At 39.4% G+C, this 26,309-nt stretch overlaps 1 protein-coding gene across 1 annotated transcript in view; it reads left to right on the top strand.

The window, feature by feature from the left end:
* Nucleotides 1-24,993, top strand: part of CLYBL (citramalyl-CoA lyase) — a 141,060-nt gene extending 116,067 nt beyond the window's left edge. Inside the window, exons 4-8 of the mRNA XM_054380829.1 lie at nt 958-1,059; nt 2,800-2,893; nt 4,311-4,478; nt 9,593-9,717; nt 24,898-24,993. Of these exons, the coding sequence (XP_054236804.1) occupies nt 958-1,059; nt 2,800-2,893; nt 4,311-4,478; nt 9,593-9,717; nt 24,898-24,993 (585 nt within the window). The remainder of the gene's footprint in view (nt 1-957; nt 1,060-2,799; nt 2,894-4,310; nt 4,479-9,592; nt 9,718-24,897) is intronic.
* The last annotated feature ends 1,316 nt before the right edge of the window (nt 24,994-26,309 follow it).

Consider the following 26,309-nt stretch of genomic DNA (forward strand, 5'->3'; position numbering starts at 1 on the left):
GATGATTACAGTACAAAGCTTATAGGGTCTTGAAACCCCCTTTGAAGATGAAAAGTCTTTGATGGTTTATATTTATGCAAATCTCTTAGATATGATTTACCCAACTGAGACTGAATGGAGAGATGATTAAAATTCCCTTTCCTTTGATATCCATTAATAGTCAAATATTCCTTAAATTTAAAATATATGCATGTGTTATTTTTATCTTTATTTACTAACATATTTTAACCATACCTGCGATATATTTATCTCTGCACAAATTACTCAATCTGGACAGACATAATAGATTTACAATATAGGGCTGAGGGTTCCCCCCCCCCCCTTTTTTTTTTTTTTTTCCTTTTGAAAGGGGAAAAATCTGTGCAAGAGCTTTTGTATGTTTCCAGATGATAGATTTTGGAATTTGGGCTACCCCACTGGCAGCTCAGAGCTAGCTGTGAACTGGTCTCATGGAAAAAATTGGCAAGCTTTGGTCTTCAAAGAATTAAACTTCCTTTTTAAGGCCTTCCTAGGTAAGCTAAAAAATTATGAAGAAAAGCCTATTGAACAAAAGGGTAACGGTGCTGTAATGAATAATACGGATGCCACTTAGAAGGCTGGAGAGCGCTTCCAGTGATGGCAGTGCTGGACCTGAAACAAAACTGGACCTCAGGTACAGCAGCACTTCATTGTTTTCCAGGGCCTGTGGATTTGCATTTCACTAAGCCAGGGTGAGAGGTGCTAAGCCTGGATTTTTTTTTTTTTTTCTGGCAAACCAGCCTCTAAACTTAGAAATGTATGGGAATGCTGCAGTTTCAGGTCACAGGCCTTCTATAAAAGCTGCTGTAATTTTTTTTAATTGTAAGTTTTGGGGTGGAGAGGGGTGTTTTTTCTGCCAGGTGAAAATTTGATGTATTATATATAGATGTAGACTATTTTTTTTTTAACTTTCTGATAGCTCATATTGTCTAGTTTTAGTTTTCAGACAAATTCTTACATCACCTAAAAGGCCGAACACTTGCAGAACCAATGAATTTTATCCCCTTTGTGGAAACTGCAGTGGGCTTGCTCAATTTTAAGGTAAGCAGGTCTTGAAGTGTTCGTATTTTGCCATCTCAGCAAACTAGGATGAGTGGAATACTCCCCTGTCTCCCCCTACTTTCATCAAGGAAAAGAGATTAAAAATCCCCTAAAACATTTGTACATTGAGCTCTCATGCTTGGATTGCAAAGGCCTTCCCAAATTGAAAATATTTCAGTGACAAAACAGTTTCAGACAGTCCAGGATTAAAAACAAAGCCTCTCTGTTTTACAGGTACCATTCTTAACATACTTGGGGCAGAAACAAGCTTCTCCAGAAGTCTGGAATATTCACAGTGTTGCAATACACTTGGCTATTTAGTAGCTATTAAAGGCAACTTGTGCATAGCATTTAATTAGAAAAAAAGAATTAATTGTCATTTCACTATTGCTAAACTGGCATCTTTAAAATAGTTTATAATTACAACCAAATTTCACATTATTATTTTTGTGTGTGTATGATGGGGTGTTTAATGATAAGGTTAGAAGTGTAATTAACTTTGAAAACAGCAACTGTCTGAAGAACATGCTTCTTTTGTAAGATAATCGTAGATGGGATCTTCTTTTTAAACTGCATTTTAATATAAACTACTCCCCAACCTTTACCATCGAGTCCAGGGTTTTCAGAAAAGCAAGGCAGCATGATAATGAAACACAAGATTTCATGCATGCACCTGGAAATCAGTGTTCCCCTCCCAAGCTCTAAGGGAAAAGTTTCAGACCAGCTGAGGAGGCACACATCAGAAATACCTCCAGAAGTACCGGCAGGCCTCACAGGCAACCTCCTCATCTGATACAGCCATTTCTCTTACAACACACTCTAATGTATCTAGGAACATAATAAAGCAGTAACCAAATAGACACACTTGTGTCTGGTGTGCATGCACAGAATTAAATCATATTTTAAACCACCTGAGATTTTCTTCAGCTACAGTATTTTGCAGTGGAATTTTTAATCCTGTAGTGCCTGATGTTGGCAGGAGAGTTGCCCTTTAAAACAATTTCTTGTCCCACCGGCTGCCATGGAACATCCATTAGTAAAGCTGGTAATTATACCTGTCTTTCTCTCCACTTACCTTAGCCTTTAAAAATATTACTATTATCCAAACATGGATATAAAACAGTAGTGTTTCGGAAATGCAGTTCTTCACAGAATAGCAATTTTTTTCTTGCTTTTATTTTAATACTTTCCTGCAGTACTTGTTGCATTTATAACTTCCTTAGCTAGTGTTTAATTACATGTAGCACAAGACTTTAAACTGGAAATCTTGTAAGGAATCCTTATATCCAATACAGAATCTACAACCATTTTAAACCAATCACATTATTTATTTAGCAAAAGAGATTCTGATCTTTATTTCTATTTTTCACGTAAATACATGTCAAACTAGTCAAATTTAATACTTTTTGTTTGCTTTTAAGCAGTGTTTGGCAAATGTTTTATTTCATATTATTACATAGATACCTGAGGTAGTGATCGCAGCAATACTCAGGGCATTATGTCAACCAGAAGGTAGGGAATCGGCTATGATGTTCTGTATTTATGCAGTCTAAGCATATAGGTGCTTAGGGAAAGATAATGTTTTCTCTTTTGCTGAGTCATTTTAAAGCACAGTGGCTTTGCTTAGTAGGAGCAATTTTATCTGAAGGATTTTGGTAACACTGAGTCGCTGTAATAGCCTCTGTAATCACTCTGCGTCCATCATTTCTGCAGAAATTAATATTCTGTTCTCATTTGAAGGCTGTGTGTGAAGAGGCACTAAGAAAAGGATCCCAGGTTGGCCTTCATTTGGACGCAGTTGTCTTTGGAGGAGAGGATTTCCGTGCCAGCATAGGTTGTTACGTTACCTGTGTGTTTGCTACCGGTGTTAACCCAGGGCACTTGCACGGCAGAAACCCGTTGTGATTTGTGGCCCATTGGTTTCCCAACAGCAATAATTAATGACAACACTTGATTCTGTATTTTACATTTTCACTTTTCTCCTCTTTTTTTTCAATGCAGAATGTATCTGTGGCAAATTAAAATGTGGCTCCTGTGTTTTACAAAGCACTAACATTTTCTTGTGCTCCTTGCCATGCAGCAAAAGCACCGAAAATTAGTGGAAAAAAACCCCAAAACCTGTTGAGTAATGAAAATTGTTTTAAAATATGATATCCATAAGAAATATACACATTCTTTTGAGAAGCACTTTTACAGTCCTAAAATTCTGGTGTCTTTTCATGACAGTTAGGTTTTTGCCATCATTGCACAAACACTCTGATACATTCTGCATTCATAAATTTACTTTATGTATGTCCCAGGTCAATACAGCCACGTATTCATGAGAAAGCACTATTAGCCTTCCTTAAAAATAAACAAGTATTGCACGATTTCTTTTATGAGAGGCCATTTAACTTCTTATTAACCTGAATCAGTTTAAAGATAAAAGTGCAGATCCATTAACATTTAAATTAGAAGAAAGTACATTAATGTAAATATTAGCATTACTTTACTAAAATATTCCTTACAAACTGGAAATCTGTGTCTAAGCACTGACCCTAAAGAAAGGTAACATACAATTTTTTCTTTTTTTTCACATGAGCCTTCACATGTGCTTGTTGCTTAGCTGTTGCCCTGTGAGCATGTGAAGTTTCGTGAATACTTTTGCTTCTTCTCAGAAGTCATCTGCCATCATTTATTTCATCCAAATACTAACGCTTAAATATTCAGCTTAGGACATCAGTTGTCATGAGAATCAGAACCAAGCAAAGTGCAATTCTGTTCTCAGTGTGAATTTTTTAACCATTTAGTTGTACCCAGCTTATCCATTTGTGTAAACCTTCTCTTGCTGTAATGCTTCTCACTGTATATGCAGTAAATAATATAATTAAATAATCACTTCATATTAGTTCCAAGTCAGCAGTTCTTCCCAGCCAAAGTTTCCACTGACTTCAGGGCTTACAAATTTTGATTTGAATTGAATCAAAATCTAAATTTTATATGCTAGTGTTTAAAGATATTTTTTAAGATATTTTTTGGTTTGTTGTTGTGTTTGGGGTTTGTTGTGGGCTTTTTTGTTAAAACAGCTCTTTCTTTTTTTTCTTTGTCTCAGAAGAGTAGCATATTATCAATATAGCTTTGCACCCCTCTTTTGTTTTCTAAATTAATTGAATGAAATCTTGAATTTTCCCTTTTGTAACAAGGGCAATATTTTTTAAACAAAGGTTTAAAACACTCCTGTCAGCTTTTGTTTGTTCTCCTTGTTTTCGTAGGTGCAACAAGCAGTAAGGAAACTCATGATATTTTATATGCCAGGCAAAAAATAGTAGTCACAGCAAAGGCATTTGGCCTTCAAGCAATAGACCTTGTTTACATCGATTTCCGAGATGAAGATGGGCTCCGCAGGCAGTCAAGAGAAGGTGCCTCAATGGGATTCACTGGTATGGCTGGCTGCTGATGTCTCAAAATAATGCATAGCTTCTTCAATTTAAATATATTGCTGCACTTACTTAGAAAAATAACTCGAGTTTTATTTCAAGTCATTTATTGAAAAACTTAGTCATACCAAGCTCTTCTATGTTTATTAGCACCCATAAGATTGGGGCTTGAAATTTTGCCTGAAAAGCCACAGGCTGCTTTTTAAAACCACATCTCATGAAGCGTGTGACTGTTTTTGAAGAGGAGTTGAGGTAGAGGCTGTGCACTGATTCCTCCCATCACAGAGCACGGGAGAGGCGATACTGTACTCAGTGATGACCAATTGCTTCTTAAAATATGTGGTTCCCTTTCTCTATCTTTTTTTTTTTTTCCCCAATTTAAAGACAGCTGCTAAAAAATGCTTTTTAGGTGAAGGAGTTGAGAAGCAAATCTCATATGCTAATTGCTAAGGGAAAGTTATTTTCTTATTATTTTCTTTTATTTGTTTTCCCTCTCTTGGCTCCCCTCCCAGTAAGTGCTGGTGACACCGATGGGTATTGGCAGCAGCGTGCTTCTTGCCCCATAGTCCTGTAATGCAGCCTGTTACCTGTGACTGGTGTACCAGATCACTTGGACACCCTGGTGGGACGGTGCAAGCCACCAAAAACTGGGGGTTTGCAATAGGAATCATCCATTTGACACATGCATTAGAGAATTCTAGCACACAGGACAAACATTTTACATTATTGGACTCTGACTAGCATTCAGGATATAAGTACAGTAATAGTACATCTCTTAGGGTTTTGTCACCAAAGGCATAGGTCCTGGTGATGCCATCTGGCAAACTGTACTTCTACAGTTAGTGATATATGATGTCTTGAAGCACCAAGCAAAAAAAACCCCAAGTGTTCTTTTAAGTGATCTCAGCGTGACAGTTAAAGAATAGTAATCAATGCTCTTGAGCCCAAACTCTGCTTTACTGTCTGTTAAGCTTCAACGTTTGCAAAACCAGATCTTGTTTCAGAGGCAAAATGGTTAGCTCCTCACAGCTACATTATCCATGTCCATGTGGACTTCCACCCTTCATTCATCTGCAGCTGAAGTTGGGAAAAATAACAGTGCATTTGAATGATAGCACCTGCTGATGGCTACCACCAATATTTCCTATCTTAAGGAAAGGCTTGTGTTATGGAAAAACATAAGCATCTGAACCTCCTGTTGACAGAAGATGGAGTTGCAGATGCCTAGCACCTTTGAGAGAACTCTTTTTGAATGCTTAATGTGTATTTAAATACTTAACTCAGGCTGCCAATTTAGGAAACGTAGAAATGCTCCATGTAAACAACACTGATGGTGGTTTGCACTCCACTGACTTTATGGTGGAAGTTGTTTGACATCAAGATAGGATCCAGAGAGCAAACAAATAGAAAGGTCACATGTGAAAATACAGGGCATAAACTGAATTTCTAAGATGGCCGAAGAGGTGTCTTGCCTTTCCTTATTGGGAGCAATAATCTGTAAAAGGTACAGACTTCATTAAGGTGAACTCACAGTTCCTGTTCTTTGCCTCCTGCACTTCCACAACTATCATCACCACATTTCAAAAATCCAGTAAACAGCCTGACAACCAGTCCAACCATAACTAGAAACATGGGAATACTGACTTTGCTGATTTGGTTGTCAACAAAAAAAAAAATAAAATAGGAATTAAAAATTAAATATCTGTCTAAGTCAAAACAAAACAGCAGTTTTCAAATTTTTGGTAAAATAAGAAACAAATGCACATTTGAAGTTGATCCAAAATGTTTCACATGTTCATTTTATTTGCTTTCACTTTATCTAATGTTTTTGTAATCTTTCTTGCTTATTTTGATTAAAATAAAATGTCACTTCAAAACTGAAAGCAAAACAAATTATATTCCAAAACTGTATAAATGAAACTTTTTGGGTTTTAATTTCCAGGGTAATGTTCAGCATAAAAAATTACAAATGGGTCTTAGTTTAATCCATGACCTTGTATAAAGCAAAAGTCTGCAGATCATATTTGCCACTGACAGTCCTGGGAGTAAAATACTGGAATGTCAGCTTGTTAACAAGTTCAAAACATACAATTCTTGTTATTTTTAAATATTTAAGATCCCTTCCACCTACTTTTTCACAAGCAATCAATATTATTTAAATCAACAGAACTAAAATGAGGTGAGGCTTCCAAATGCTTTCTTAGCTGAAGAACACACACTTACTTGCCTTCACAGACCAAATTTACCACCTTCAAAACTAATTCAAATCCTAAATAATCAGCAAAATTTTATTTCCTTAGATTTTCCCATATTCAGATATAGAACAGTAGAACTGACCTTAATGTAATCAAATATGTTCACTCAGGATTAATAATTAAGTGAAATAATACAACAAAGAATTTACCAGCTAGTTAGTTACTACTGTCACCTTCATTGCTTATTGTAGCCTAGTTATCTTTTCTGGTTATCTTAAAATCATCCTATTTTTCCTTCAGTGAGTGTGTTTACATAAAATTAAATGTTTTCAAATTTAATGTAGCCAAATTAGTAGATCTGTTACATGTATTTTTTTTTTTTAATATATTGGGGGGGAGAGGGAGAGGGAGTGTACAGCTATATAAATCCACACTTACACACCATCATGGTATTTTACAACACCAGAACCCGCAGACATAAAGTCAGTGCATTGCCTATATAAATGGTCATCAGTTTGAGGAATATTTGTGCAAAAATGAAATAACCTTGCCATGAACTTGAACAGATGATTTAGTCATTATAGGAGTATGTGCTGCGTGCTGAGAAGTCAGATAGAAATACAAAACACTGGAAGTTTCCTCTTCTTTTCAGAGTCTTTTGTAAAATACTTTAAAATAACACCATCATAACAGTTACCTAAAAGACTTGACAGGTATTGATTTAAAGCACGATATATCAAGTGGTACTGTAAAAAGGATTTCATGGTCATAAATTTTAATGTCTTCCAATTTTGCACTCTCTCAGTAACTTGTCAATAACAACAATTCTGTTTAAAATATTTGCTTCATTCCTGCATGGCATTGCATCTATTATGCAGTTATTTGGATGCATAATCTGTGACAAAAATCAAACTATATATCAAAAGTTAGATTGTATCCTCTGTAAATTGTTCAGTAGTGGTTTAATGCTAAAAAATATAAATTACTGCTACAGGTATTTTTGTCAAACCAAATCCTCCTATAGAAATGTTTTACACTTTAAAAAATCATATATAAACTTTTGTTTGTTTGTTTGTTATAATTGTATAATTGTAGATTGTCTTCAAATACAATTTAAAATATATTCGACATTTTTCTCAGAATGTTAAGCTCCTTAGGATCTTGCAGGAATTATTTGTACACTCTTCCATTTTAGAATTAGTAGTTTAGCTGGGGAAAATTTGTTGTGTTTAAATAAGGAACATCATAATCTTATTAATGATGACATTTGATTAAACTAACTAAAAATAAATTGATCAGACCTAATATAAACCACATTGGTTAAGAAAATTTGTCTCCGTGTCATTTCTTTCAAAAAAATTATGTAGTTCTTACTGAATGTTAAGCTTTTATCTAATTTAAACAATTTTTAAAAAAATAGTTAGAAATTGAAATTTTGAATTGAATACTTGGATGGCCATAAAAATCATAAACTAAAAGTTTTTTCATAGCAATGAAAATATAAATGAGCTACTCATGGATAAAAAAATACTATTTCTTTCTCACTACGTTAAATAGATAGTGCTGCTGCATCCCCAGATTTTGTCTGCACTCCAGGTTATCATTCAGACCCAGTGCAGTCTGATAAAAATAATCCCAAGTTTTTTGCAGTGGTTAATTTCATTTAAAATAGGTGTATCTCTCCAGTCACACATGAAACTTCTTAGACCAAGTGATGGGTTGATTTCTAACATGCGGTTGGAGAGATGTCAGTGAGAACGTGGGAGCAGCTCCCGTTGCACACAGGAAACCTCCTTAGTTTCTGAAGCTTCAAACTTCTGGCTTTGCGTGTAAAAATCTCGCTCCCGCGAGAGGCTGCAGCGTGCTGCAGGACGGCACAGCCGTGGGACCCTCCCTGTGCAGGGGACTGCTCACTTGATGGCAGGTTTGCAGGATCAGGCTCATCCCTCCAACTGGTGTGGCTGTCTGGCACGGGGGAGAGTCATTTCTTCCACAGGAAGCTGGGCATTACGGGAACTTCTTTTTTATTAAAACACTTTGAATACAAAGTGCAGAAATCACAGCAGTCTGTGAAATTCCCTTAGAAATGAACTAATAATGTCAAGCCTTACACTGTTAAAACTGTCAAACAAATTAGATATGTGTTTGTTTTAAGGTAGCTAAATACAGTAACAGATTAAAATGGATTATGTGGCTGTCTATTCACATTTGAAAATCTCTCATATATTGAAAAAAAAGGGCAACATCAATTTTTGTTTTCTTAATGTATGTTTATAAAATAAATTATTTTTAAAAAAAAGTGTTTCACAAAACCTGGTAGCTGTTTAATATGCTGGTGACTAAATATATATTCCAACCTACCTGCAACTGCTAACTATTGCAACAACAATTTAAACAGCATCGATGATTTTGTGATGCTAAGCTGGTACTGAGAATTTAGGGCATGATCGTTAGGTGATTGGTAACTTTTCAGTCCTACAAATCTCTTGCCATCTCCTTCAGATCTCATTTTCTGAATGCATTTTAACATAACTTAAGAGTGGCTGGAGCTGTTATTTGTATAGTTAAATTCAGAGATGCTTTGTACTGAAGTGTTACTGACTGCCCCAGACAAACAATTGCACCTGAAACGACTAAGAAATGCATGGATTGAAATGAGGAGGGAAGAGAAAAAAAAAATCTTGGGTTCTTTGAAGCAATATTGAATGCAGGCATAGTTCAAGATATTTTTATGCTTAAAAATAGCCAAAACCTATCTGCCTGTTGTCCAATTTAAAAAATAATAAAAGAAATCAAGTAAAATAATTAGTTAAAAGTGCAGAAAAGTCTGCGAGGCATATGAGAGCCTCAAGTGGTTGGAACATTTTGCTTGAACATCTGTTTGTCGATGCGTGATTCTGGTGTTATTAATCTTCTTTGTAGGTAAGCAGGTGATTCACCCCAACCAAATTGCTGTTGTCCAGGAACAGTTCTCTCCGAGCCCTGAAAAAATAAAGTGGGCGCAAGAACTGATCTCTGCATTTGAAGAACATCAGCGATTAGGCAAGGTAAATATTTTGTTAATATGCCATAGTGGAAACCAAATTTGAGTAGTATTTAAGGGTTAGACAGATTGGTGACGGCTCTTTGCATTTATCTTACGAACTGTGCTGTGACTGAGAGTAGTGCTCGTGAAATCTGTGTCTGGATAGGCTACAGAGTGTATATTTATTATAAACGTGTCGATTCTCAATATATTTACAAACATATCAGCTATCTTTTTCTGCTGCCCGTTTTAACTTTAATTCTTTGATTACAGAGCCTTCTGGGCACCTGCATCTCTCTACAGCACTGGTGAATTAAAACTGCTTCTCCAGTATGCTGCAGTATTGTGGTGTTTCTGTCACAGGAAAATATTTGCAATCAAAGGGCAGGTAACCTGGCAGATGAGTTGATCTGCTTGTGCAGACATCATTTGTAGAAAGAAATAAACAGATTAGTAAGCCTTGGGTTTTAAAAGAAAAAAAAATCTGTGTTGGCAAACCTGTTTCTCTTTTGAGGGTTTGATCCTGCAAACACCCCTAGTAGTGAGCAAATTTACTTCTGAGCAGAACTGCTTGCAGATTGTGGCTCTTAATCATTAAAAATGGGAATGTTTTTTGTACATTTGTACCAATTGCTGGACCCGAAATTTGGATAGAGGAGAAAGCAGATTAACACTAGAATATGATTGTTCCTAATTTAGTGCATCATTGAGTCTCACGTTTCCTGCTCTGTGGGTTTCTGCTATGTAAATATTGCGGTGGTGATGCACAATCTGTCTCCACTTTGTGCCAGTAATACTTAAATTAGGGGTCGCCTGAAGGAAGATTTTATGCTAGTTGCAGCATTGTCAGTTAATTATCTTTAAGGTTATTTGCTATAATCCAGTTTGCCTCTTTTTGAAAGGAAAAAAAAAAGAAAGAAAAAAAAAAAGTTGCCACTAAATATGTTTATCTTAGTTGCAGCCAAGCCTGGGCTAGTTAAAAAGCGAAGTCCCAATGTCAGAACAGGGAGCGCAGATGCATGGGAATGGTTCGTGTGTGCTTGTGTTGCATTCGAGTGAGAGACAAATCTCTTTGGTAGTGAGGTTTATATGTAAGATTGTGCATAGGCTCTCACCTTTTATCAGATGCTGTATAAAGCATTTCTGTACGTTTCTCTCTGGTGGGTAGAAATAGACTGGTGCACATGCCTTCCCCCATTCCCCTCCGTTTCTGGTACTGCAGTTGTTGTGCATTAGAAATGCTGAAAAGATGAAAGCAGAAATTATGCTTTCATCTCAGGGTAGCAATGTGGCAAGGTACTTGCTGTGCTCTACCCTTCGCTTATCACATCCCCTCTATGGTACCTAGGTGTTTCCAATATGCCCATGACTACAATATTTGGGTGCTGTCACAAGTAGTTACTTCAGGCTCACTATTAGGATGCTGTATGCCTGTATCTCTTTCTTCCATTCCCTCGATTTTGAAATGCAGCTTCGTGCAAATGATTTAGAAATAGAGAATATATGATTGGTTTTGCCCATCACTTCAATTTACAAAGCTTGGCTCTCTTACAAAAGGCATCATTATAAACATCCTGTCGGTGCAAACGTGTAGGCAGGTAGGTGTAGAAAGAAGGAAGTCAAGTGATACACTCAGACAAACGTTATTTATATTTATGATGTGCATAACACTATTCAGCTGAATTTAGTGTCAGAAACTCATCTAAGGAATACCCGTGTCACACGAACAATCGATGGACTAAATTTAACTCTAAACCCAGTATACACAATCACAGAGTCAATTATGTTTAATGTTGAAGAATTCTGTATTAGGCAAGCATTAGTCTTTGGATTTGTTTTGAAGCTGCTGTTCTACTGACACAATGCTGATTTCTTGCTGACATCAGCCGTTCAGCAAGGTTTTGTTTGGATGTGGGGGATTTTTTGTTTGTTTGTTTAATAAATGCTTTTAAAATAGGTTATAAGTTTCTATAATTAGCTGCTAGAACAGATTTGGTGAGAGTTTATGGTTTGGGCCATGTTTTTTTTACCAACCAGGTTGCATGCTTGTTATATTTTTGCATGTAGCCATCTATTAATAAAAAAGGACTGGCAGGTTAATGTGTGAACTTCTGGATCTTATATCACCACCATCTTGCCAGACTTCATAGCAAAATTGGAACAATAGTTTTCCATGTAGTACTACAAACTTCTTAATTGAGTTTCAGTAAGAAGAGCTTGGACAGTCTGAATACTTAATTTTTTTTCCAAAGCAAATTTATCTCACTGAGGGGATCTTCTTGCTTTGCATCCTGGCGACATGCTAAAATGTAAGTAATAACTCTTCCCCTACCACCTCCTGACAAATACTCCACGCAGCAGCTTCAGTAATCCTTGTGTCCTAATGAAACACCTCTTCTGTCTTCCTTTTCCTTTTATTATATGAAAGAGTTCATGTCAGTAAGACTGAAAATATAGTTGTGGTTAATATGGTTGAAACTTGCCATGTTATTAATCAAAGTTGAAAGCCTGGAAAATATAAATGTGAGGGATTTGTGCAGCTGTTTGTGTGGCAGACAAGTTACTGGTCTGCGCTCTCTGGGATAATTATTAATTAGGTTTAAAGTTTGATGCCCTTAGTCAACACATTTTTAAAAAATGGTAATAAGCTATTCCAGTTTGAGAGCTACAATTGCTATAATAATTTTCTTTGAGAGAAGGCTGAACCAGGCTACTTCATTCTGGAGACGTATGTGCCCCAAAATGTGAGTACTGAGGTCAGAAGTAATTAGGATCTCGTATGAGCACTGTGGATCTGGAGATGCTGTGGCAGTGTCCAAACAGAAGGAAATTAGAGAGCCAACCAGCTAGACAAAAGTATTTGGGCTTGCCTTACAGAGATAGTCCTGTATGAGGGATTGTTTTGGTTTGGCTTCTAGATTGTTGGGGGGGGGGGGCTATATTTTTAATCTCACTCAAAAATAACATACCTAGAAATAAATAGTAAATTAGAAGACAAATGTTGAAGAAGTACGTTTTGTATTTTATGCAGTCGTTTATTAAGTGCTCTTTTTTATCTAGAACTTTGAGATCTCAAAATGAAGTGTTTAAAAAGAAAAGTATTATTTCTGCATCATTTCAATATTTTTCTAGTAGAATTGCATTACTAGGAGAAAGGATTTTCAAAATTTTAAAAAGTCATCCTAAAGAAAGTAGGCATAACTATTGGGAAATCTAAATTGAAGATAAATGTCAATGTGCTCAAAAATTAAAAAGAAGGTTAATAAAGCTTGTTCCGGTCATCTAAAGGACAGTTTCTGTTCTGAATTTCTGAATTATTTTTGCCACATTAAACAGGGAAGTGACCTTATAAATCTATTGACTCCAAGGGGGTAGAGTTAGTGGGAGAAGTTACTAGTTTTTTTCTAGAATAAGGTCTGACTTCTATCAATGAAGGTACAATAGTCTTTACTATGTGAGTAACTTCTACATTTGCATTACCAATACACCAGATACAGGAAGATAATCTATATATAATTAGTGTTTATATATGACAAGAAAGCAAGACATTGAAAAAAAAGAATTTTCGAGCCATTCAGCTTCTAAGTACGTCAGAGACTATCAATTATCGTAATGAGATCTTCCCAAATCACCTGGGTTTTTAATAAAATCAGACAGAAAGAAAAGCGGAAGAGTGAAGTAAGAAGCTGCTTGTGCATTTATCTCATGTTCTAATTAATAAATGCTTTCAAAGCACCTGCACATTAAAACAGGGACCTGCTAAATGTTGCTGTGGAGGTCACCTGTCAGGTGAGGATTATTTTGAGGTGAGATAAGTAATTCACAAACCCAAGCTCTAGTATGGATAAAATATTTTATATCCTGTGGGGCAAAACAGAAGAAATAGCTGTACATGCCACATACAAATGCAGAGTGCTTCTGGGAAGACCTTTAGCATATGTTTCTTGCATTATATTCTGTGCCATTGTATATCATGTTCCCAGTGGCTGAGGAATAATATATACGAACTCCAGCTATTTGACAAACTATACAGTTTCTTTTATGGACCTTTCCAGGATTATGAAAAATCTTAGGAATGCATTTATTTACACAGCATCTACCCAACAAAGGAATGGAAATTTCCAGCAGTGGCTCCCTCATAATGCTCTTTGTTTAGAAAAAGCTACCCCAAGCCACTGTGTCTTGGAGACAATGTGCCCTCATGCTTGGGCCACATCCAGCTCCCACTGCCACCCGGGGAGGTCTCTCCTCTCCGCCCTCTCTCTCCTGGCAGTGTTGCAGCCCCTGGGAGAACTCCCTGTGTATGGCCCCAGCCACAAGGGATCCATCCAGTCCCAATCCAGCATGTGGCTGTTGGAAGAGCAGGACCATGCTCGGGGACAGCAGGCTCCTCTGAGCTGCCTCCTGAGAGGCAGCTGGAGCATCCCTCTGGCATGAGATGGTGTGGGACCCCACTGACCCACAGGGATTAGATCATGCTTTATAAAGCATTGTATCTCGGGGCTTCATACGGCTTTGGGACTGCAGGAGCAGCTTGGCTCCCCACTCCCCCCACCCAGGACTAACTGCAGGCAGAACTCTAAGGTGACACCAGCTAAGCTGCATCTCATCCTGGGGCAGCAGGGGCAGCATGGAGTACCTCTGTGCATGCTGTCAGCCCTGGCTTTGAGGATGCAGGGCATTTGTTGTCCTTTATGTTAATTAGGCAATGTATATTCCTCACACTGCAGAGTGAGGGACTCAGGGGTTTGTGATACATCGCCAGCTTTTATGAGCTTCAGCCTTAAGAAGTACAGGCTCAGGTGCATCTCTGTGCAAAGATGGAGAGCACTGGTGAGATTCAGGCATGGGCCACTGTTGTGTCATTGGGACTTTTTTTAAAGCATCCAATTTTAATGTGAAAATTGATGAATAGAGATCAAGAGAGCTCATATTAGTTTCTCTATAGAGTTTCTCTATGGAGTCTTATGATTTGAAAAAGATTTTAGAAATGTGTTTTATGCCAGAGTTGAAGGCTTTTCTCTTAGAAAGATCCATCTGGGGCAAATGCTGAACCTGTATGACAGAGCAGAAGGGGCTATATTAGCTAATTGCTTGTGTTATACTGGTTCCTATGCTGGCACAATCAGTCCTGAGGGAGTTATGCCAGGTGGGGAGAGAAGGAGACAGATTTTACTATGCAGGGCTGCAAAAGCTCCTAAGCAGGGCAGAAACTCATGCAAAACATTTTCTTGCCAACTCCCCCCACCCCCTACTCCCCAGCAGGCATTCAGTGGCTCTTAATCTGTTTTCCTCCACTCATTAAAGACCTGCGTCCAAAACGCAGGGGCAGAGGGACTCGGATGGCGCTTTGACATTTCCCGCAGGGAGAAGTTTCTCCGCAAGCCGGGAGCAGAAGGAAGGATGCTGTGCCCCTCCATAGCCTTTCCACCTGGAGGTAGCTCCTGGAGGAGGTGGCTGCTGTCCTGGAGGACGCAGGCCCTGCAGAGGGCATGGTGTGGCACCCCTCTGGATTCCTCCTCAGCAAGGCATGACCCCTCTGTCCTTGTGGGCTCAAGGATGTGAATACAAGCACTCTGTGAGGCAGAGTGAGTGTCCTTGGTTTTAGAAGGGCTGTGCTGTGCTATGTCGGCGTGCTCCTGATGCAGGTGGTGCATTTTTGAGGGTGTGGGGTGGGGAGACATCCATCACTGCAGACACCTGCCCCCTGTTCTGCCAAGACCTGCTCTGCACCCAGCAACCCACCAAGGCAACTACTCACCTTCCAAATCCCTCTTTAAAAAGCATTAACAAGCACTCACAATCCTCATTTCAGTTTCCAAAGCAGGATCTAACCAGAGATGTAATGTTCTGACCAGATGGCTCTTTTTAAGGCTTACTGAGGGAATTCATAAGCCTGTACAGCCAAAATATTGTTTCAGTTAATTTAAGTAGCAGCAGTCTTGCTGCCTCTTCACTCCTCTCTGCACTAGCCGGCTCTTTTAGGGACCTGGAGAAGCTCTCTGCAAAAGCTCCATCAGCTGAAATAGAGACTCTCAGTAAAAAATGGCTGATCAACCCTGTGCAGGAAATTAATCTGAAATTAAAAAAAAATACAGAATACAAAAATAGTGGCAATTCCATTCTCGCCAGCAGAACCAGCTTCACTGTTATTACTTTTCTCTCCTCTGTTGTATTTTACAGCTACCTTCCCCTTCAATATCAAATGCATTTTGTGTGTCCTGTGGTCATTTACTTCAAGATGAAATTTTCTAGTCTATATTTAACAGTTTGCCTCCGTGACTATAAACCTCAAATTGATTCTAAATGAATTAATTAAGGACATAAGGGGATACAGAAGTCTTAATATTTGTTACTTTTTATTTTCCCATATAATAGTCACAATGCTTATAAGGGGGGAAAAAATGCATGGTTGGATAGAATGCTTGTCCAGGAAGCTGCTTTTGTGCTATAAAATAAAGATTTACTTGGCAGCAGCAAGTGTGCTCTCTAGGATTCTTCCATTCCCAATACATTATAAGATGGAGGACAGCAACCAGTGGAGAATATCCCTGATTTCTAGGACTTTCTTCTGTTTCTTTAATTGTATTCTTTCCTACTCTAGAGGAGTTACACAAGAAGGCAGTGACCACAAAAAGAATGAAACTAAAGAAAATGTTAAAAAAAAAAAGGAATGATAAAACCTTGTATCTGCCTTTCATTCAGGGATCTTACACAAGTTGTTTGCTCAGTAAAAGGTAGACATTTCAATATTTCTGGAGCTGAACCAAGCAGGATTCCCTGGCCCATCTTGGCCTAAATGGTTGTCCCCAGTGGTTCAGGCAGCTTGTAAGAGGGAAAAACAGCTTGTCTGGCTCACACAGCAGGGCAAGATTCTTGTCCATGGGCTGGGAACAGTAATGTCAGGCAGAGCAGAAAGGAAGGACTTCATAGGTTCTCAGTTCTTTATCTTTTCTGCCCCACTGTGGACTTGAGGGATCACAAAATCCTTCCTACCTGTAGAGTTTTAGAAAGGGCTTTTTCTGTCAGAGTTCTTGTACTGCTACTAGGGAGTTATTTGAGGTATAAATTAATTTCTCTTTCAAAATATTGTTGCTCTTTACTTCTGCACCTTTTGTGTCCCTCCTTCTGCTCCTAGAGGTAGAAGCCTACATTACAAATTGATTTATCCTCCGAACTAACTGCTTGTACTCCGGTGAAAGTTTACACTACTGAAAAGAAATTAGGGCAGTGATATTTAATGTTCTCTTCATATCAACAAAATGGCTACAGAAACTTGCTTGGTGTTGATACATTGCAGAATCCCCTTACCATCCATGTCTTTCTTCAACAGATCACAGAGACCTACTGAGCACCTCCTCTTGCCAAAAGCACATTTTTGACAAACCTTTTCAGGGATTATTTATTTTCCCCAAAGATTTTGTATTTAAGTCTTTTCTCCCATAATGTTGCTACCAAAAATGGATGAATGTCAAAGGCTTTGAAGAAGAGGATACAGAAATACATAACCCAAAAAGCTCTGTTCCTGTGTGTGAAGTCTTCATTTTGTTATATGTGACCACACTATTTATTTGGGCAGGAAGGCAAGTGCAATATTTATAAGTCACGTGATGAGAAGTTGAGAGAGACAAGGAACAAGAGAGAACTACTGCAAAGATGCTAAAAGAATGCCATAGTTGTGTGTCAATGTGATCTGGAGACAGGACAGGCCTGAACAGAAAGGGAGGAGAGACATTATCTTGTTACAGCCTGAAAAATGTGTTCGGTTGACCCAGATATCATCAAACGCTTCCTAGCAGCTCACTAACCTTTGGAAGTTCATCTCTAAAATGTGGAATTGTGACCCAGCTCTTTATGATGGCTCTTTGGCTACAACTTGCAGAAGAAACAAAATTAATTAAACCTGCATTCAGCACCATCACAGCTGTCATCTTATTTCCTTCTCTTGACTTCCCCAAAAACACGGTTTCAACCTTCTGTTTCAAGGGAAAGTCATTCCCTTGTAGTCAGGATCATCACTCCTCCCCCAGGCACAGACCCAATGCCATTTGCTGTGACCAGGACTCTCTTCTCTTTTGTTCATTACCTGTAAGCAAATCCAAGCATTCTTTTTTTAAGCCCTAAAGCAAAGATTTCCAAATTTCCTCTGCAGGGGGTTGCTTAAACTATGTGCATTTTCATTTAATCCTAGGGGAATTATCTTCTTCAATGTCATGCTTTCTAGGAGGACTCTTTGCTATCCACCTGCTTCCTTCCCTCGTCAGAAGAGCAAATCTGCCCTTCTTCTGGAACACAGCGCTCTTATTTCCTTAGAATAGTCACTGTTGTGCAAGGTTGGAGAGAACGTTGTCAGATCCAAACAGGTTCTGGTGGGCTTATTCCATGTATTTTTGTGGTTTCCATAAAGTCATAACTAGACCGTTGGGTTTTAGTAGTGGGCAAGCCACTGAATTGTCATGGAAAGAATTCATGTTTCTCAGATAACTGTGGATCAAAGATTTCCCACATCTGGGAACTTGAGGATGCTTGTTCTCCATTTCCCCTTGTGGGAGGCAGGCAAGGTTTAGACTGGCCAGCTGGCATCACCCGTTCTGCTCGTTTCCATTTAGTTTGGCATCTGCCCACAAATCCTGATACAGGTCACAGGGGTTGGAAGGGGACTTACATAATCACTTATTTAGACAACAGCTGTATTCACACATAGGTTCTGGCCCACGTTACCAGAGCAATGCGGGAGCCCTGTTTGATTCATGACATCTCCTCATGATGAAGGGGGTGGAGGAGAGAAGGGTGACTAGTTCACTGCTTCCCCTATGCCTATTTGCCCTAAGTCCTAGATACACATCCTGTCAAAAGGCAGCCAAATCTGACAAGGAGATAACTCAACTACCACACACTTATTGCATGGATTTGGTCTGCAGATTAAAGTATTGCTAGCTCAGCTGTTGAGAAAAGTAACTGAAGAAAGCCAAATATTCATCAGAAGGGCAGTAATTCCAACCCTGTGAGAGCAGAGTGCCATCACAGGCCTTCCTCTCACTCCTGAGTTTGCTTGTCTCCTGAGCAACAATCTCACCTAACTCGTGGCAGAGATATTTTGGCAATTTCATAAGCATTGAATCACCCTTATTTTAGACCTGTACTTAATGCAAAATCCAGCATCAGGTGCTTTATTATCCCTGTTGCAATTTCATGAAACATGAGATTGGCTTGCTTTTCCTCTTTTTCTACCTGCCCAGGTACCCTTTGCCAAAGCCTTATCTACTCACCAGGATCCCCTAGCACTTCCAAGCCTGGCATCTGAATTTCATGACTAGATTCCCAGTGTAAACTATTTTTGAAAAATTTGGTTATCTCTACGTAGTGTCCCAGGACAGCCTATATTTTGATAGACACAGCAAATGCACATAGATCTATTGGCTACATTCTTTCATCTGATGCAAGACTATTGATATTTTTTTTCTTTCTACTGTAGACAAGTCACAAGCTTAATGTAATCTTTAAAAATATCTTTAAGAAAGTTTTGGCCATTGTCACATGGGAGTTAAAGTTGTTGGCAACATGTGTGATGAGATCTGGTGGAACAGGACATCAAATCAAAGGTTTATTAGCAAAGGCTTGACAATGACCAAGGTAATTAATAAAAACAGCAGTGGTTCCCAAAACAGTGCAGAGAGTCCTCACAACCAGTGCTCACATTTGGTGTCCCATATGCCATCAAACAGGAAGCCAGTAGACTTTTTTGAACTTAGAGGACTTATTTTGAAATGTATATGCTTGTACTCTTTAGGAAAGCAAATCCTCACATTCAGTATAAATTCAAGTCATTAATAGATTCCAGTGGTCTGAGAAATGAGGGGTCTAAAATAACTCTCTCAGTGAGTTCATTGCAGTCATTGGGATGGATGTGAATAGAGGCACAGATAACCACAGATGGAGCAAATGCTGAGGAAAAAGCCACAAGCATTCCCAGGTGCAGGACTACATCTAATTCTTCCATCTTGTCAACCAAAGGGGCCTAGCTCATCTAATCACTGTCCCACAAGTCCCAGAACAATTATTATTTTGCTTTAATTAACTCATATACTTTAATCCATGGCTCACAGAGAATTGTGTCACATAACTATGAAGGGCCTTAAATATTCTGCATCATGGTAGTTTTAGCCAGCTTATTTCTTTTGTTAACCCAGTGTTACCTAAGGAAACAAAATATGACGGGAGTAAAACCCCACACAGTATTGTATATTATATAAAAAGGTTTCAGTGCAGATGAAGAAATGTGATACTTTCCTTTCCCTGATCTGGAAAAATATGAATGGCACCTCACCTGTGATCCTGTCCATCCCCTGTTATAGTCCAAGTCAACACAACTTTACCATCCATGATAAACACTAGCAAGAGAATTGACTGTATCATTTCTTCCCCTTTCCTGGTTCCACCAGAACATATTGATCCCCAGGCGACACAGAAATCAGGGACTCTGAATCCCATCCATTTAACTTCTAGACAGGTAGAAAAAGAACTTACACTCTATTTATGAGGTGGTCATACAGATTTACCAAGCTCTTAACTACTCCCAAAGCTTCACAGTGCAAATGTTCCTGGATGCTGCCACACAGACACACACAAAAAGAGGAAGTCTCCATGTTCCAGGAGACACTACATTAATGTGTTCTTCTTTTGGCCATGGCAAATAAGAGACCAACACTGAGATGCTTTCTGAGACTTGGTAGATGTTATTTCCTACAGGTGAAGGAAGTCTTCAAGGACGGCATATAGATATGACAAAAGCCGTGTCCCAAGATCCATGGCAACACATGACCAGAGCTGTCTTCTAAGTTGTAAAGAGCTTAAACTTGGGTAGATCTAAGTTGGGTTTGGTAGTGGTTGTATTTATCCAAAAGGAGGGTCGTAAGGTGCAAACATAAACTCTGCCAAACTGATGTGTTACAAAATTTGGTTCTGCATCTCTTCAATCTCTCCACAGCCACCTGGAGCTGCTGAGCTGTGTAAATGACTCTGTTAACTCTGCCTGATCTCTTCTCTCGTCTGTAGGCTACATCTTTGTTATCGTTTGGGGCTGACCATACTCAATTCTCTTTTTTTCCAAGACTGTCACTTTTTGCTGTTCCCTTCTGAAAACAAACAAAAAACCTCTAGCAGCTTTTTATAATTTTGGTTCTCTTCCAGCTGTTTTCTGTATTTGCCGGAAGCCTTCTCTGTTCCATTCTCGAAGCACTTCAGGACATATTGAAATTCAAAGTAGAGCTGTTAAGACCTTACCAAGCATTGCCTGAGTCCTGCATAAATAACTGTTACATTTTTTATAATGTTACTACTGTTTTAACAGAACATTAAATGTCATTGTGAATTTATTGCATTAAAATACTATATGATTCCTGGGGAATGCAGCAAATTGCATAGTACTGGGCCTGCATCATTCAGCCTGGAGAAGGTGTTCTGATACAAGAGATGGAGATGGGGAAGTGAGGACTTGATGGGCCCTGTGGGCAGCTGCAGTGACCAGGCAGAGAGAAAAGCAGATAGATGCATCTGCTGCCTTCTTGCTCCACTCTCACAGAGCAATTCAGAAGGATACACCTTTGAGTCTTTCCTCACTTGTCATTCACCTGGAAAGGACTCTTAGCTAGTTTGTATGATGACCCAAACAGGAAATGCTGCCTGTCCACTTTCTTCCTTGATTTCACCCTGCTAGTCTGTCCCTGACAGAGGCACACTGTGATCAGGCTGAGGGAAGCCAAAGGTTTTGCAAATACAAATCTCTCTGCTATGTTGTGCTGCCTTCACAACAGTACAGTGTAGGCCAGCCAAAGTGCTCACAACAGCTGCCATACTCCACAGCCTGGTGAGTGCCACAGTCACCCTCTTTCTCACAAGGCTTCAACCTCGGCATATCACTGTGCTGCTGCATGAAGGATGGAACTGGCTAAGTTCAGCAAAATATAAAATCATAGAATGGTTTGGGTTGAAAGGGACCTCCAAAGGTTACCTAGTCCAACTCCCCTGAAATGAGCAAGGACATCTTCAATTAGATCAGGTTGCTCAGAGCCCTGTCCAACCTGATCTTGAATGTTTCCAGGGGTGAGGATTCTACCACCTCTCAGGACAACTCGTGCCAATGTTTCACCACCACAATTGTAAAATATTTCTTCCTTATATCTAGTCTAAATTTCTTTTAGTTTAAAACCATTGCCCCTTGTCCTGTAGCAACAGGCCCTGCTTTCTTATAGGTCCCCTTTAAGTACTGAAGGGCCATAACAAGGTCTCCCTGGAACCTTCTCTTCTCCAGGATGAACAAGCCCTACACTCTCAGCCTCTCTGAATCATTTCAACAGGAGGCAGTGTCTTTGGCCCACAGAGCCACCCATTCCCCAGAAGGGCTGCACTTCCAGCCTGCTGTCAGGTGACTACCACAGCTGTCCACTGTTCCTCTACGGCTCATGCAACTCAAATATCTTGTACCATTAGTGCATCATTACTCAAAGACTATTCCCACCAGCAGCAGCTCTGTTTCTCAGCTGCCTCTTCTCCCAGCTCCTCCAGCAGCCTTTACCTGGAGGGTCTGTCTCTTCCCAGGGCAGGTCCTGATGGCAGGGTCCTTTTACAGGTTTTTGAAAAGGCTCCCACTTAAATTACTTATATTGTTACATGGGGAGCAAGAACCAAAGCCACCAAACACAATGGATGCAAACCACAACCTCATGCCATGCACCCATCACTGCTCCCATTCACACTGCAAACTTCTTGAAGAACAGACCTTTGGTCTCACAGTTGAACTACTAGAGGTCTAAGTACAGGCTGGAAGCATTATTGAGAAAATTAGTCAAAAAGAAAATTTAGGTCTATGACTAAAATAATCCCCAGATTAATGCTATCAAAGCAAATGGTGTTTACAGAAAGTCGTTTTCTTTATATGCATATGACAGAACATGAGCTAAAAAAGGCTAAAGGCAAATTTCATCTAGGAGAATTGGAAAAGAGAGCACAGGGGCAAAGCTATAATTACTGGTATTTCCTATCTGTTGAAACCTGTGGGTGGAAAGAAAGGCAGTGAATAGAGTATATTCCATGGAATTAAAATCAGTTTATTTTTCTGGACTTTAGCTCAATGCTGCAAATTAGCAGGAAGAAAATAAGCCTCAGAGTGAACAGGCAGAGAAGCCAACTTCTTCGTATTACTCTTTGCTGTCAGAAAAAAAGTTTTTTTTTTTCTTCAAGAATTCAAATTTCTAGCAACCCAACCTACAGTTGCACACTGACAGTGAATACAGGACAAACACACAGTTTAATTAACTCCTACTTTCTAAAAATTGCATCCCTACCCAGATTCATCATGCTCCAACTTAGGCATCAGCAGTGGTATCTTACTTCAGATCATCATGTATTCAGTTAAGCAGAAGGGAAAAGACCCTCTCGATCACGATTCAGACCACCAGATAAAAAGTGATAATGTGGTGGAGGTGGTGGTAATGTAAGGTTGATTGGTTGCTCTGTAAATAAGAAATTCTAGTTGAAGTATCTACCCATGAGTATCTGTCAGTCCCATTATTCTCCAAACTTACTTGAAATGCTAAAGCTGTAGTAGGAAATACTACTTTGAATAAACCAAGTTTTAACTCTTAGGTTTTTCATGTCTTTAATAAGGCCTGTTCTTACAGCAGCAATATTGATGTGTATTAGATTACTGTTATGGAGTGGATTTTTGTCTTAACTGTTCCGGAATACGGCTTAGCATTTAATTAATACCACTTCAGTCAAGTTAGGTAGACATGTTTCTGGGGCAACATTTCCTAAACAGTTTTGTAAACAGGTCCCGTTTTTGTAAATGAGTTATAGTTTAACTTCACTTACTAGAAACCACTGTTTAATGATCAACAAACCTGAAATGAACACCAGAAAACAATAAACAGCTTTTTCTCCTCCACATTTCTCTCACTGTGTGTGCACACACACGCATGCCTCTACTGTTTTTACCCTGTTCTTGGTCAGCCCTACTCACTGTCAAATATAAGGTCAGTCTGTGATCCCATATCGATTGCAGCAGGACATTAAAAGGGTGCTCAGAGCTTCACAGAGATGCCTTATGCAATGCTGGGGCCAGGCCTTCAGTTCTGAATTCTTCAGGGAAGGGATTGCATCTTTATATTTGTGGGATTTTTTCCAGAATGTGTCACAGCACTGTCAGAATTGCAAATAAGATTTGTGTGTGTGTGCCTGCTGAACTTTGGCATGTCTTGATGCACAGTCTTTTATCTTCAAAACCTATCTTGATGCACAATCTTTTATCTTCAAAATCCTACCTCAAAAACACAGCTGTGGATTAAAGCATCCAGAGAAATGAGGTGGGTTTGGCCTAGTTTAAAACATGTGCCTTCTGTTTAAGATTCAACTATGATTCATAGGTAATTATTTTAAACTTGTCACCATGGTGCAAACACAAAATCCCTAGAAACACAACAGGACTTCTGAAACCTGTGCTACTCTCAGATGACCACCACGGAAGCACACTGGCTAATCCACCATCCACTTGGAGAAATTTGCTAGATGCAGCACTGAGGTGGGCTTTACCTTGGCTATAGAGCAGATCTGGGCAGTGTTACCTCACTTGTTTTTTTCAGCTTTCACCCCAGCTCTATGCACAAGCCCGGCCTATCTTTAGCACTCAAGACCTGATGGCAAGGGGCAACAGCACAACCTCAACACGCCCCAGAGTTAGGAAAACTTTCCTCCACCCCACCCCAAGCACCTGTTGCTATTTCCAGGCAAAGATTTTGCACAGGCCCTGTAGCACAGCCCCAGTGCTGGAGGGTGATGCTGCCCATGGGCAGCAGAGTTGCCTCCCAGATGAGTTCATCAGCACCACCTGCACTTCCCTGCCCCCAGCTGGCTTGCATGGCCTCACTGCTCTTGGTCCTCAGTGTTTGCCAGCTAGAGAGACTGAAACATCCAGGCTGCTTGCCGGGCTTCTCTTTATTCTTTCTTTCTTCCTCCTCTTTGGAGCACTCGGCACCCACCACATTTCTTTAAACACTTTTGCCCTGTCTCATTTGGTTTGTCTCCTAAAACTCATCCAGGATTCCTGGGGGAGCTGATGTTTCTTGGATGTGTTTTTAAAGGAAAAAACAAGCCAACTACAATTTCCAGAGCTCCTCTCAGGAAGTTTATATTCTCTCTCTTCCAGGGAGCGTTTACTTTCCAGGGGAGCATGATCGACATGCCATTACTGAAGCAGGCACAGAACATTGTTACGCTTGCCACAGCCATCAAGAAAAAATGAGCTGGTAAATGAAGCTCTCACCATGGGGCCCCAGTAGCTGTTTTAAAAGATGACTATAATACTTGAGGGGGAAAAAATTAAAGACATCAAGCTTAAGCAGAAATTCACTTCCATTTTGCAGATCTGTCATAGTTTGCTTGAGAGAATTGCTAATTACTAAAACTATTTCTGACTCAAACCACTGATTGGTCCTGCAAGGCCCATGGACTGCAGGGACTCATGGCCTGCAACAAAGTTACATCAACGATTGTGTGACCTCACAAAAGTTATTCTGAATGCAGGATTATGACTTCACTGAAGGAGAAGCAAAATGTAAGCCATGGGCTCCATCAGAAGAGCAAATGAAAACCAAGTCAGTCACTTCTGTTTGTATCAACACTTCTTCCCACTCCAGTACAGAACTCTGCTCAGAGAGGGCAAAACCTCTAATAATTACACATCGATTGAAATAATTGCCATGAAAATCATGACCCTGTGCGGGCTTCCTATTCCCCACCACCCCCTTCTGTAAATGTGCAACAGCCATTAAAAAAATTGCTCGGACACTGTGGGACTCTTGACTTTCTTCTCTTTTTTTTAAAGCAGTCCCTATTCAGAGTGTTTCCTCCTAGAAGCATCCAGCCTGGGAAGGGTTGGACGGCAATAAACTTGTAGTTTTCGGAGGCACAATGCAGCAGAACTTGTGCATATGGTCTCGAGTCAGATTTACATCACATTAGGGATACGGCTACAGGTCATGTGGGCCGTGTGGTTAACGGGCTTAGTAAAGCTGTTTTGAAGAGGTTAACCCAGCTTGTAGTAAGGGTAAATAAACATAACAACCAGGCATTGTCCTCTATTCAGCATGTACTCTTATATGGAGGGCTAAAGGGTATTGAAGCTGCAGAGGATCAACTTGTGGTTGCCAGAGGACTCCAATGAAGTTTGAAACACCAACAATCAGAGATTTTGTTTCTGTTCCTCATTAAATCATGAGCTTTTGTGCTCAGACTATGAACGACTGTTCTTTAAGAAATTAACAGAATGGGAAGTTTTAAACTATGCACCAACCTTTTCATGACCTACACAGCAGCAATGCTGCTGCACTTAGACAAACACCGCAGGGAAGGCTGTTCTGTTTATTTAAATTTGTAAATAGAAAACAGTTGTTTTTTTGGTTTCATTTTTCACCACCTCCATGGCCATTTTACATATGGAGTCACAGTGTTTTATTCCTTCCATCTGCTTGCTTTTCATGCTTCCCCTCCGTCTCTGAGCAGCAATTTTAAACATTGGGGGGTGTGGGGTGTGGGGTGTGTGTATTTTTGGTTTAATTA

Source organism: Indicator indicator, chromosome 1 (assembly GCF_027791375.1).
Source record: "Indicator indicator isolate 239-I01 chromosome 1, UM_Iind_1.1, whole genome shotgun sequence".
In the NCBI taxonomy this organism is placed as follows: domain Eukaryota; kingdom Metazoa; phylum Chordata; class Aves; order Piciformes; family Indicatoridae; genus Indicator; species Indicator indicator.